The sequence below is a fragment of the Rana temporaria genome, chromosome 5, assembly GCF_905171775.1.
Source record: "Rana temporaria chromosome 5, aRanTem1.1, whole genome shotgun sequence".
Taxonomy (NCBI): domain Eukaryota; kingdom Metazoa; phylum Chordata; class Amphibia; order Anura; family Ranidae; genus Rana; species Rana temporaria.
The window spans coordinates 201,134,906-201,147,993 of record NC_053493.1 but is presented as its reverse complement, the minus strand read 5'-3'; the positions used below and the strand labels follow the sequence as shown (position 1 = coordinate 201,147,993).

The window sequence follows — 13,088 nt, the reverse complement described above, 5'->3', positions numbered from 1 at the left end:
TTACTAGTAGGGCCCCTTAGTTAATTTCTATGTACCGATGTCTATTTTTGATATCAGGAATTACATGATCACTTGTACAAGTTAATTCTTAAAATCAATCACAGGGATTCTTGATATCTGCATCACTAGTTTACTATTTAAATATTACAAGAGCCAAGCCATAGTATAATAAATAGTATTTTATATTTGAAAATGTATAAAAGGAAATTGAGAGATAGTTTAATTGGGTCTGATGCAGCTTATAAAAATTAGTTATCTATAATTTGCAGGTGCTATGCTTAAGTTTGTCAGTAGAGGAGATGCTGGAGGATCATCAGCCAGTACAAGCACAGACTCAGTTGTTACACATCTAGCCTCAACAGCCAGTACTAGCACAGACCCAGTACAGCCAGCTTCAGCAAAAACAGCACAACAGTCTTCAGCAAGTACTAGCAACACAGACCGAGGTGAAGTACAGGCAGTCTCAGCAAGTACTAGCAACACAGACCCAGGTGAAGTACAGGCAGTCTCAGCAAGTACTAGCAACACAGACCCAGGTGAAGTACAGGCCGTCTCAGCAAGTACTAGCAACACAGACCCAGGTGAAGTACAGGCCGTCTCAGCAAGTACTAGCAACACAGACCCAGGTGAAGTACAGGCCGTCTCAGCAAGTACTAGCAACACAGACCCAGGTGAAGTACAGGCAGTCTCAGACAGTACAGTACAGCTGTCGTCAGCAAGTACTAGTAACACAGACCCAGGTGAAGTACAGGCAGTCTCAGACAGTACAGTACAGCTGTCATCAGCAAGTACTAGTAACACAGACCCAGGTGAAGTACAGGCAGCCTCAGTCAGTACTAGCAGCACAACCAGAGGTGTACAGCCAGCAGTAGATACAAGCAGCTTAGACCCAAATAGAACAGTTGCCGCTCCACCAAATGACCCAGTAGATTGGCCCCCAGTCTTAACAGACTTTATGAGGACTGAGATAGTGCGCAGAGGTCCATTCAAACCAGGACTGGATTTTTCTTTCCCTAAAGACAAGTCTAGAAGACAAGCTTATTACAGAGACAACTATCAAATGGGGAAAAGATTCAAAGGAGCTGGCTTACATACTCAATCAAAAACAATGCTGTTTATTGTTTTTGCTGTAAGCTCTTTTCTACAAAAGACAACAAAATTATAAAAGAAGGTGTCAAATATCAATGCTGTATTGAAACACCATGAGAGTAGTCCTGAACACACAAAAAATATGATTAGGTGGAGAGAACTTGATCTGCGCTTAAGTCGGGGACAGACTCTTGACCAGATACAAATGACCATTTACGAGGCTGAAAGAAAGAGATGGCGGGATGTCCTTACACGTTTAATAAGTATCACCCAGTCTCTGGCATTCAGGGGTTCGTCAGAAAAACTCTTCCAGCCAGATAATGGAAATTTCCTAAAAGAGGTTAAACTACTGGCAAAATTTGACCCCATTATGGAAAACCATCTCAGCAAAATTAAAGATGGAGAGACACATGCTCATTACCTTGGGCAGCACACACAGAATGAGCTAATACAGATTGTGAGTGGCAAAATCCTTGAAGCAATAGTGACTCAAATAAGAGACTCAAAGTACTACTCCATTATCTTGGACTGTACACCTGACATTAGTCACCAAGAGCAAATGTCCATTATTCTGAGAAGTGTGGCTTTAAAGGGAAAGCCAGAGATCAAGGAGCACTTTCTGGGCTTTGTGAATGTTGAGGCTACAACAGGTTTAAATCTGTCCACTGGCATCTTAAATAAGATGAATGAGCTGAAGATTTCATTTGAAGATTGCAGAGGGCAAGCTTTTGATAGTGGGGCCAACATGAAAGGCAAGAACCAAGGAGTACAAGCCAGACTGCTCCGAATAAAAAAACCCAGAGCCGTGTTTGTCCCATGTGGAGCACATACTCTAAACCTTGTAATTGCAGATGCTGCCAAATCTTCAAAAGATGCAGTAGGGTTCTTTGGACATGTGCAAAAGCTCTTCACCTTCTTTTTTCAGCTGGCACACAAAGATGGAGTATTTTAAAGAAACACGTGAAGATAGCCATGAAGTCATGGAGTGACACAATATGTGAGAGTAGGCTCAAAAGCGTTCATGCAATAAGGCACCAGGCATCTGAGGTTCGGGAGGCATTACTGGAAGCCAGACAGACAATCAATGATCCTGTGGCCAAAGTGGAGGCACAAGCACTTGCAGAGGAAGTTGGGTCTTACCGCTTCTTGATTTGCTGTATCGTATGGTGTGAGATACTGACTATTGCAAACATGGTGAACAAGCTCCTCCAATCTGCCTCAATGCAGTTGGATATAGCAGTTAATTTAATCCTAAATGCAAAGGCTTCCCTCACTACATACCGGGAAACTGGATTCTCTGAGGCCCAGACAACAGCCAAAAGCATTTGCGAAGTAATGAATGTGGAGGCTGTTCTGAAAGAGAAGAGACTGAGAAACAGCAAGAGGCTTTTCAGCTATGAGGCTCCTGATGAACCAGTGACTGATGCACTGAAAAACCTTGAAGTCAACTTCTTTAACATGGTGGTCGACTCTGCTGTGACATCCATGGATGAGAGATTTGATACACTCAACCAGGTGAAATTCTAATTTTTAGTGTTGCTAAACTTCAGCACTGCCGCACAGATGTCTAGTGAATCTTTAAAGGCTCACTGCATGGAAGTTCAAAATACTCTAACCTTTAGAGATGACTATGACATCAATGGAATGGATCTGGCACACGAGATTCAGAATTTACCTGATCTGCCATCAGATAAGATGACTGCATTTGAGTTGCTTTCATTTCTCTGTCAGAAAAACTTGGAGGAACTCTATCCTAATCTTTGGATAGCCCTAAGAATTGCAGTGACACTGCCTGTAACAGTAGCATCATCAGAGAGGAGCTTTTCAAAATTAAAGCTCATCAAAAGCTACCTGAGGTCTTCTATGTCACAGGAACGTTTGAGTGGCTTGGCCATCATGAGCATAAATCATGATGTGGGAAAACACCTGTCCTATGATGACATCATTGATGATTTTGCCTCAAGAAAGTGCAGAAAAGGAATATTTTGATAGTAAGATTTTAATTCAAACATTCAAATGTGACAAATAGTGTAAATGACTGCTTAACCAACTATGTAATATTCTTCTTAGTTTCTTCTAGACAGTCCAAATATTCTGGTGGTGCCCATACTGATGCCAAAAATGCACAGGTTCTAGAGAGGACCAAAGTTAATCCTAAAAGCCAAAGTTCAGGGTTATAATTTATTATTTTCTTCTTATTTATGTTTACAATAATATTCACTTATTTAATAATATTCACTTGTTATCTTAAAGCGGAGGTTCCACGGCCATTCGTTTTTTTGGGGTTTTTTCATTCAATTCTTTCCCCATTGCAGATAAATACTCACGGTTTTGGTTTTTAAAATCATCGGCTGTCTGTTTTCTTTAGAAAGAATAACTTATATAAATAGCGTAAGGAAGTTTCCATTTTGCTTGTGGGCATGTGAAGCCCACAAGCACTCATTTGGATGCGGTGATATGTGTTATCTCTGAGCAGCGCTGTGAACTTCCGGGTTTGCCGTCAGAACGTGCGGCGTCATTGAAAGTCCCCGCCCCGTTGTCATGGCAACCACAACGGTGCATGCGTTCCATTGTCTCAATGAGCAAATACACTTAGATCCCATAAGACAGTAGCAATCAAAAGGAAAATAACTAGGTATTTAAACCGCAATTTTTTTTTATGTAGCGTTAGAAGATGTATGCTATTTCCAGAAGGCTATAAGATATACTTGTAATTTTGGGTGAACCTCCGCTTTAATATTATAGAAAATACTATATTCAATAAATATTGTTTGTTTGAACCTCATTCTGTTCTATATTGTTGTACTTATTCTTTGATTGTTTTGTTTAAAGGAGGGAGGATTGTATTGGGAGCACTGAAGTGTAAGGTGTGACTGTGTGGCAATAGCAAATGGTTTACATAGCTCACGGTATCACGGGTCAGGTAGAGGGCCCCTTAGCAGAATTGTGCTTAGGGCCCCAGAAAGGTCAGGATCGGCACTGCTTATAATGGCCTACTCTATTCGGATTTGTCTTGTAATGGCAATGGTATTCAGTTTTTTTTTTGAGGCATAGTAAAACTGATCAACTGGGGAAGGGCTGAATTATTAGTATTGCTAAGATTTATGACAGTTCTATTTGTGCTTGTCACTTTATGTATAAATATTGTTCCATTCGTCCTAAGTGTGGATCTCATTTATTTGTACATGTTGATGGGCTTCCGCTTACCCGTTTTCAATTTTCTGAAGTCCTGAAGCGGTGTTTAGTCAAGCTGAATCTTGACCATTTGCATATTACTACCCACTCATTCAGAATAGGTGCAGCTACTGAAGCGACTAGGCTTGGTCTGTCTACATCTGCGATCCAGGACTTGGGTGGGTGGAAGTCTAAATTGTTTCAAGACTTATATTAGACCTAACCTTTGCCATTTCTGAATTCCAGGTACATCAAAGCATACTGTTTGGATTTTAGGACATTCTTACGTGTTCTGGGCTAAGAAACGTGCTTCTATTCGTTCTTATGGTAATAATTTGGGTTTGGATAGTGAGGATGTTTTTATTTGTTGGTATGGTAGGCGCGGAAGGTCTAGGTTTTACTTGCGCCCTACTTTGAATAGATTGTATTCCTCATGGCCTCCTCCGGATGCTGTTGTTTTTCATCACGGGGGTAATGACTTAGGTCATTATAAGACGCTTGATTTATAAAGTAGAAGTTAAGTTGACCTCTATCAATTGCATTTAATTCTTCCTAATACAGTATTAATATTTTCCGAAATTATTCCAAGATTTTCTTGTTTTTTATCTCCGGATCTACTGTTCTTGGAGAAAATTAGGAAGAAAATTAATAGGGCCATGGCTAAATTTATGCCTTCAATTGGGGGCATGTCTTTTAGACATGTTGACTTGGAAGGTAGACTTCCAGGTTTTTATCGTTCAGACAATGTTCATTTGTCTGATGTGGCTCTGGATATATTGAATTTGGACTTGCAGACTAGTGTGGAATTGGCCTTTGCCAGGGTGGGGTGCAAGACTTGTTAATAAAGTCTGGCGTGTGGGGATATTTGTTTGTAAGTATGGTATATAGTTTGAGCTGTAATGGCTAAACTAATTTATGGAAATAAGTAAGAGTATTGGCAAGTAATGTTTTGGTGCTAATACGTTTATTATAAATACCAACAATGAAAGAGCTACGGCCAATTATTACCAACAAATAAAATATTTTATCAAAATTATAATTTCTGGTCTCACAGAAATTTTTTTATAGAAGGTGTAAGGGGTTAGCTTGGGAGCGGGGGTGTGTGAACTCCTGAGTGTGTTCAGAGATGCAGCTGTGGGTGGTTGAAAAAACAAGGGTTATGGTTTATTCTTCCATATTGCTGGAAACAAGTGCAAGTCTACCTTCACAACACATGAACCTACCTATGGAGTCTGGCACAGCCTACTGCTGGGCAGCCTACAGCTGGTCTTCCAGCAGAAAACAATAGTCTTTTTGATTTTTTTATCACACAGCAAAAATATCAACAACCACTTCACCTTTAGAAGTCTTCCTCAGCTCACTGCTCTCCTTAACTCAACAAGCCTCAGGATGCAGCATTCAGTAGTAATCCTCTGGACAACTTATAGAGGCCTTAATTTTTCCATTCCGAACAGCTGAAGCTATCCAACGTCCTTAAACCTTTCTGGCTACCTCTACAGCCGACACCTGATAGTAATTGGTGAATTTTCTAAACAAGGCAGAAATGTATCTCCCGTCTGTGACAACACCCCCAGATTTACCTGACTTCCTGTCACAAAGGTTAAAGATTTCTGTATTCATTCCCATAGAGTGTGCAGATGACAGGTCCATGTCCACTATGCATATGCAGAATAGACACAGACACAACCCATTCTACTCTATGGGCCCTCCAATCCGATCCGCCCAGATGGAAGGGGAAGGATCCCCTTCTGTTTATTTTTTAGCAGATCGGATTTGAGATAGACGGGTGTAAACGGGCATAAGTCCATTTACATCTGCCGTTCCATAGAGGTGAATGGAGGGTCAGTCTAGGGCTGCTTTCATACGGATGTGCTGCAGTTTACCCACACCTTGGGCGCAGTGCAGTACACACTTTGGCTTTCCTGCACTTTGCAATAGACTTATATTATATGTTGCAGATGTAGTGCACTTTCTGAAAGCACACCAAACCCGCAGGTAATAACAGAAGTCTGTGGCTCGGCAGCCCTGTAACCACTGTAGAACAGAGAAAGGACTACCACTCACCAAGCCTCTGAGTCTTTTAGAAGCTCCCGTCCTACTTTGAACAAACAGGTGCTGGCTTTGCACAAGCTTTGCAATAAAGGAAATTGTCCTGGACTGCCGCACTCTGTATAAGACGTTCTTTATTGAAGATAAAATCCAAATCACAGCATACAGTCAAACTTGAAATGAAGACAACCACTGTAGAACAAGATATGCCCAAATATACACTGTGATTTTAGTAATAAACTTACCTTTAATAACAGTCTTCCATTCAGGTATCACAGGCTGTTACTGTCCCAGGCAGAGCACATTTGGAATCACTTTTTTTTTTTATATTAAAGCAGCGCTACATCCACTTCCCATCTCCCACACTTTAAATACATTGAGATTGGGTTTTGTATTGCATTTGTATTCTCTCCTGATATGAGTACTGTCTATCCATGGTTGTATTACATTTCACTGTCTGAAAACATTCCATGATTTTTGTTTTTTATTTTTTAATAGTTACATAGTTACATAGTTAGTCAGGTTGAAAAAAGACACAAGTCCATCCAGTTCAACCACAAAAAATAAAAAAAACAAAATACAAAACATAGTAAAATCCTATACACCCAACTCCATACCCACAGTTGATCCAGAGGAAGGCAAAAAAAAACAGCAGAGCATGATCCAATTTGCTACAGCAGGGGAAAAAATTCCTTCCTGATCCCCCGAGAGGCAATCGGATTTACCCTGGATCAACTTTACCTACAAATCTTAGTACTCAGTTATATTCTGTACATTTAGGAAAGAATCCAGGCCTTTCTTAAAGCAATCTACTGAGTTGGCCAGAACCACCTCTGGAGGGAGTCTGTTCCACATTTTCACAGCTCTTACTGTGAAAAAACCTTTCTGTATTTGGAGGTGAAATCTCTTTTCCTCTAGACGTAAAGAGTGCCCCCTTGTCCTCAGTGTTGACCGTAAAGTGAATAACTCAACACCAAGTTCACTGTATGGACCTCTTATATATTTGTACATGTTGATCATATCCCCCCTTATTCTCCTCTTCTCAAGAGTGAATAAATTCAGTTCCTCTAATCCTTACTCATAGCTGAGCTCCTCCATGCCTCTTATCAGTTTGGTTGCCCTTCTCTGCACTTTCTCCAGTTCTTCAATGTCCTTTTTGAGAACTGGTGCCCAAAACTGAACTGCATATTCCAGATGAGGTCTTACTAATGATTTGTACAGGGGCAAAATTATATCTCTGTCTCTGGAGTCCATACCTCTCTTAATACAAGAAAGGACTTTGCTCGCTTTGGAAACCGCAGCTTGGCATTGCATGCCATTATTGAGCTTATGATCAACTAAAACCCCCAGATCCTTCTCCACTACAGATCTAACGTTAACACTTTCGTGGTCATAGTTTTTTGAAGCCTAAATGGCCAGACCAAGTTTAGCAGCATCTACATGAAACAAACAATTTATCTGTTTGACATCAAACCTCAGAGCCGGTTCACACTGGGGCGGCACGACTTCGGGGGCGACTCGGCAAGGCGTCCTGAAGACGACTTCAGAGGCGACTTGCAAAATGACTCATTCAATGCAAGTCGCCCCAAGTCGCCCCCAAAGTCGTACAAGAGCCTTTTTCTAAGTCGGAGCGACTTGCGTCGCTCCTATTAGAGCAGTTCTTTTGAATAGAATAGGACGCGACTTGTCAGGTGGCTGAGTCGCCTGACGAGTCGCCCCAGTGTGAACCGGCTATGAGAACCAGAAATACACACGGTTGTGCATTCCAAGTTCTCTGCTGCAAGGTCACAGCAAGTAGCATTTTACATTTGGACTCAAAAACTCATATTGAGGTCACAAATTGGTTATTAAAGGAATAAAAAAAATTAAACATTTGAGACATTTAAATCATACAGTGTCGAGGCTACATGTGCAAAGTGCAAAACTTAAATATATGAGATGTTGTTCAACACTACATTTATTGACAGAAAGCAGAAACTACTATGTAAGCCATGACCAGTTTCAGGGGATTTAAAAATAATAAACATCAATCATAGTGATCAGTGTCAGCATCTTGGAAAAACATGGGTTCCGCTAACCTTTGCAGTTTCTAGAGTTTCTTTATGATGCAATATGACAGAATAAACTTGTTGTTCTTACCACATTTGCTAAATCAATTTGGTATTCGATAATGACTCTCCTAACTAATAACTCACAATCCTAACAAACCTGAATCTTTTCACGTAACAATTTTTATGATGTTGGTTCTATGGATACAAAAACAGAAAGCAGATCGCGCTAATACATATGACACGCTGTCTGTAAAACAGTATATCAATTGAATGACACCATGTACAGTGAGCTGTGACATAAACTATACTCTGTGAAAGATATATATACAAATACATGTCCTTAGTAAAACAAATGAAGCTAAAAATTCTTAAATGAAAAAAATTCCTTAAATGAACAAATGCGTGTATATATTGATAGATGAATCTTAAAAAAGAGCCAAAAAGTCCACCATGCAGAAGGTTTCAAGTGAAGATGTCCCCAGTGCAGAATATATACAGCATCCCAGGAAAGGTGACAAGAAAGGGCACTTCCACCAAAGACAAACACTGCCTCTTACTGAATTCTATTGGTCTCTGTTTAGGAGACCAAATACAGCATATAATGATGTAATTGAAGCAGGTGTTCCCACCGGTTTGTCCAACTCAAAGCTTTTCAGAATCGATCGGTCATCTCAGCCAAACAGGGTAAACATATGTAAATAGAAGAGGGACTCACAATAGTGTAAAATCCTCACGGTTTTAATGGATAAAAAAGGGTAGGAGATGGCGACCTGGGTGGTCTTTTCATCCACATTCAAAGAACAACATCTATGGATAGTTTGTTAACTTATTTGGATGTAATTGGGGAGAGAATATACAGTATCTCACAAAAGTAAGTACAACTCTCACATTTTTGTAAATATTTTATTTCATGTGACAACACTGAAGAAATAACACTTTGCTACAATGTAAAAGTAGTGAGTTTAGAGCTTGTATTACAGTGTAAATGTGTTGTCCCCTCAAAATAACTCAGCCATTAATGTCTAAACCACCAAGTGAAAATGTCCAAATTGGGCCCAATTAGCCATTTTCCCTCCTCGGTGTCATGTGACTCGTTAGTGTTACAAGGTCTCAGGTGTGAATGTGGAGCAGGTGTGTTAAATTTGGTGTTATCGCTCTCATTCTTTCATACTGGTCACTGGAAGTTCAAAATGGCACCTCACGGCAAAGATCCAAAAATAATTATTGCTCTACATAAATACGGCCTAGGCTATAAGAAGATTGCCGAGACCCTGAAACTGAGCTGCAGTACAGTGGCCAAGAACATACAGTGGTTTAACAGGACAGGTTCCACTCAGAACAGGCCTCGCCATGGTCGACCAAAGAAGTTGAGTGCACGTGCTCAGCGTCTTATACAGAGGTAGTCTTTGGGAAATAAACGTATGAGTGCTGCCAGCATTGCTGCAGAGGTTGAAGTGGTGGGGGGTTAGCCTGTCAGTGCTTAGACCATACACAGCACACTCCATTAAATTGTTCTGCATGGCTGTCATCCCAGAACAAAGATGATGCACAAGAAAGCCCCAAACAGTTTGCTGAAGACAAGCAGACTAAGGACATGGATTACTGAAATGTCCTGTGGTCTAATGAGAGCATGATCTCCTTCTTTCGGAAACTGGGCTACAGAGCAGTATTCCAACATGATAATGACCCCGAACACACCTCTAAGACAAGCACTGCCTTGCTAAAGAAGCTGAGGGTAAAGGTGATGGACTGGCCAAGCATATCTCCAGACCTAAACCCTATTAAGCATCTATGGGGCATTCTCAAATGGAAGTTGGAGGAGCGCAAGGTCTCTAACATCCACAAGCTCTGTGATGTCGTCATGGAGGAGTGGAAGAAGACTCAAGTGGCAACCTGTGAAGCTCTGCCGAACTCCATGCACAAGAGGGCTAAGGCAACGCTGGAAAATAATGGTGGCCACACAAAATATTGACCAACGTTTTTGGGGTCGGGATAGTTTTGACAATTTGGTCCTTCAAGATTGGGGGGTGTTTGTAGATAAACTTTGGGCGTTGTGGTAAAGCCTTAGCCAGGACTGGATCTCTTAGTAGAATTGTCCAATGTGTTTTGATGATTTTTTTCTATTTGTTTATATTGTCTATTAAATTCAGTGCAAAAGGTCATGTCATATTTTCCTTCCTTTTTTGGTTTAGGGATAAACAATTGCTTCCTATAAATTAATCCTTCTTCTTGTTGTGTTTTAATAAGTTGTTGGCGTCTATATCCCTTTTGTTCAAATCTATTGATCAACATATTGGGTTGCATTTCATAATCTTCTTGCAAATTACAATTCCTCTTTATCCTCATCAACTGGCCTTTGGGCACCCCCGAAATCCATATCGGATGGTGTCCACTGGATGTAGGATTATAACTATTCCTGTCTGTTTTCTTGAAGAAAGTTTGTGTGTACAGACTTTTACCCCAAAAAAAGTTTGGTCACTTTCCTTAACCAAACAGGCTTCTTTAAATGTGGTAGATTTTTAGTATGTAGAACATGCAAAGGTGGTAAGAAAAAGATCACACATTTTAAATCTAGATCTACAGGGCAAATATATGAAATTCACAAATTTATAACCTGTGGCACCACACACATCTCTTAGAATGTGAATGTGGTCTCCAATATGTGGGTAGGAACACAAGAGAACTCAAAGTGAGGTTGCAAGAACACATTAACAACAACAAAAAGGGCTTCCATTTTAGGAGATTTAACAATAGAGATTCAACGAAACTTGCCTTTTGTGGTATTGATAGGGTAGAGAAACATTGGAGGGGCACAAATTTGAAACAGGCCATCTCCCAAAATGAAACCCAATGGATATACCAATTACAGTCATTAATGCCAAAAGGGTTAAATGTGGACCTAGACATTCATTGTTTTATTAGTAATATTTAATGTCATGAGGTATTTTATTTTATACATTTTTTTATTTTTAACTTTAATTGAATTTTTACTAGGGATGCACCGATATATATCCGAAACAGCTTTAAAACTGCCGATATGACTAGTGGCTGCAGAGCGGTAAACTGTCTTCACACACTGCTCGCACACAGCCCCGCCTGCTCCTAACCCAACGCTATGATAAACAGAAAGACGTTCTAATGCTGAGATGTGCTCTGTCTATCACAGCGTGGGGTTAGGAGGAGGCGGGGGCTGTGTGCTAGAAGCGTGTGGAAACAGTTTCAGCATACGGGCGACGGTGAGTTGCATTTCCTTCTAGCAGCCTTCCGCCCCCCCCTCCCTCCCCCACATACCTCCGTCCTGCTGGATATATCTTCGGGACTCTGTCCCCCCCCCCTCCTCCTCCCTCCGGCTGGCTATATGTTCGGGACTCTGTTCCCCCTCCTCCTCCCCCCCGCTGCCTAGCCTGGCTTCTGTGTCCTGTCCCTGATGCCAATCCACTCCTGAGGTGACAGGGTTAATAAAGAGAACCTGTCACCTCCAATTGTGTAAAAAAAATAAAAAATAATAATAATAAAGTAAAGAATAAGAAAAATAATATTAAAAATAAGAAAATTATACAAAAAAAAAGTAAAATGACAAGCTTACAAAAAAAAGTGATAAAGTAATAAAAAAAAAAGAAACAAAAGGCAGGCAAAAGGTTCCGGCGGTCACTTCCGTTTACGGTGGATGCGTCACTTCTGGTTTCCCGGCAAAAAGCGGAAGTGATAACAATTTTAACTGTGCCATCATGAGAGTAGTGGGAGTCATTGGGTGTAGTAGGTGGTACTTAGAGTATAAAAGACAGCTATTTTACAGACTCCATAAACTTCTGATGACGCCCAGTGGGAGGGGTGAAATGTGTTAAGCCAAGGAGAATCTGTGAAGGCTGTTTGTATGCCAAGGCGGCAATTTTGCAAAATTTTAAAGATTTTGATGTAAGTGTAATAATCTTTGAACCTTTTAAAAAAAACTCACAGTATTACACTATATACCTCTTCTTTCCTCTTTGCTTAACTTTGTTACAATGGATGCACATTGATTGTCTAAACTTGAGGGACCCAGACCATCTGTACGGGTCCATAATTACTTTGGTGGAGGATGGGAGGCGTCCCTCCTTGATGACCAGCAACATCAACCCCTTCCGTTGGTTGAAGACAACATACTGAACCAGGCGCACTTAAACCTCTTTCCGGTGAGTGGGGAGTGGGGAACCAAGAGGGGAGCACGATAAACCACCTGAGAATTTTCAACTTGTCACCAGCACAGTATACCACATTTTATTGGACTTTATTTAATGTATGTTTGCACAATATTAGCACTGAGCACTTTATACATTTTATATAGTTTATGTTATACATGGTGATATAGATATTTACACAGATCCATGTATGCTAGTAGTCTTATAGGAGCAGCACTGAGTTTAAATCATGCATTCACTATTTTTGGGGTATTCACCTTGCACTTTAGCAGCAGCCCTATTATATTATATACCGGTATTTACATTTTATCTTAATAATATTGCCATAGCGTGGGTTCTTTATTTTATTTTTCATTAAGAGCAAATTTTCAATACACTTTTGATTTTCTTTACTCAACTGTAGATTAAAAAATTTAATTTTTTAAATTGAAAGAGCAGATGGACATTATAAACTACAGCTTTGCTCTTTTAAGCCTGATAAAATTATTTACAATCAAAAACATACTGAGACATTCCATGTAATCTGGAAACCCTGCATAATGATAAT

At 40.3% G+C, this 13,088-nt stretch overlaps 1 protein-coding gene across 1 annotated transcript; it reads left to right on the top strand.

The window, feature by feature from the left end:
* Window positions 1-1,294: 1,294 nt before the first annotated feature.
* LOC120941181 (zinc finger MYM-type protein 1-like) lies at window positions 1,295-2,041 on the top strand. The gene has a single exon (XM_040354469.1). The coding sequence runs from the start codon at window positions 1,295-1,297 to the stop codon at window positions 2,039-2,041; it is 747 nt and encodes a 248-aa protein (XP_040210403.1).
* The last annotated feature ends 11,047 nt before the right edge of the window (window positions 2,042-13,088 follow it).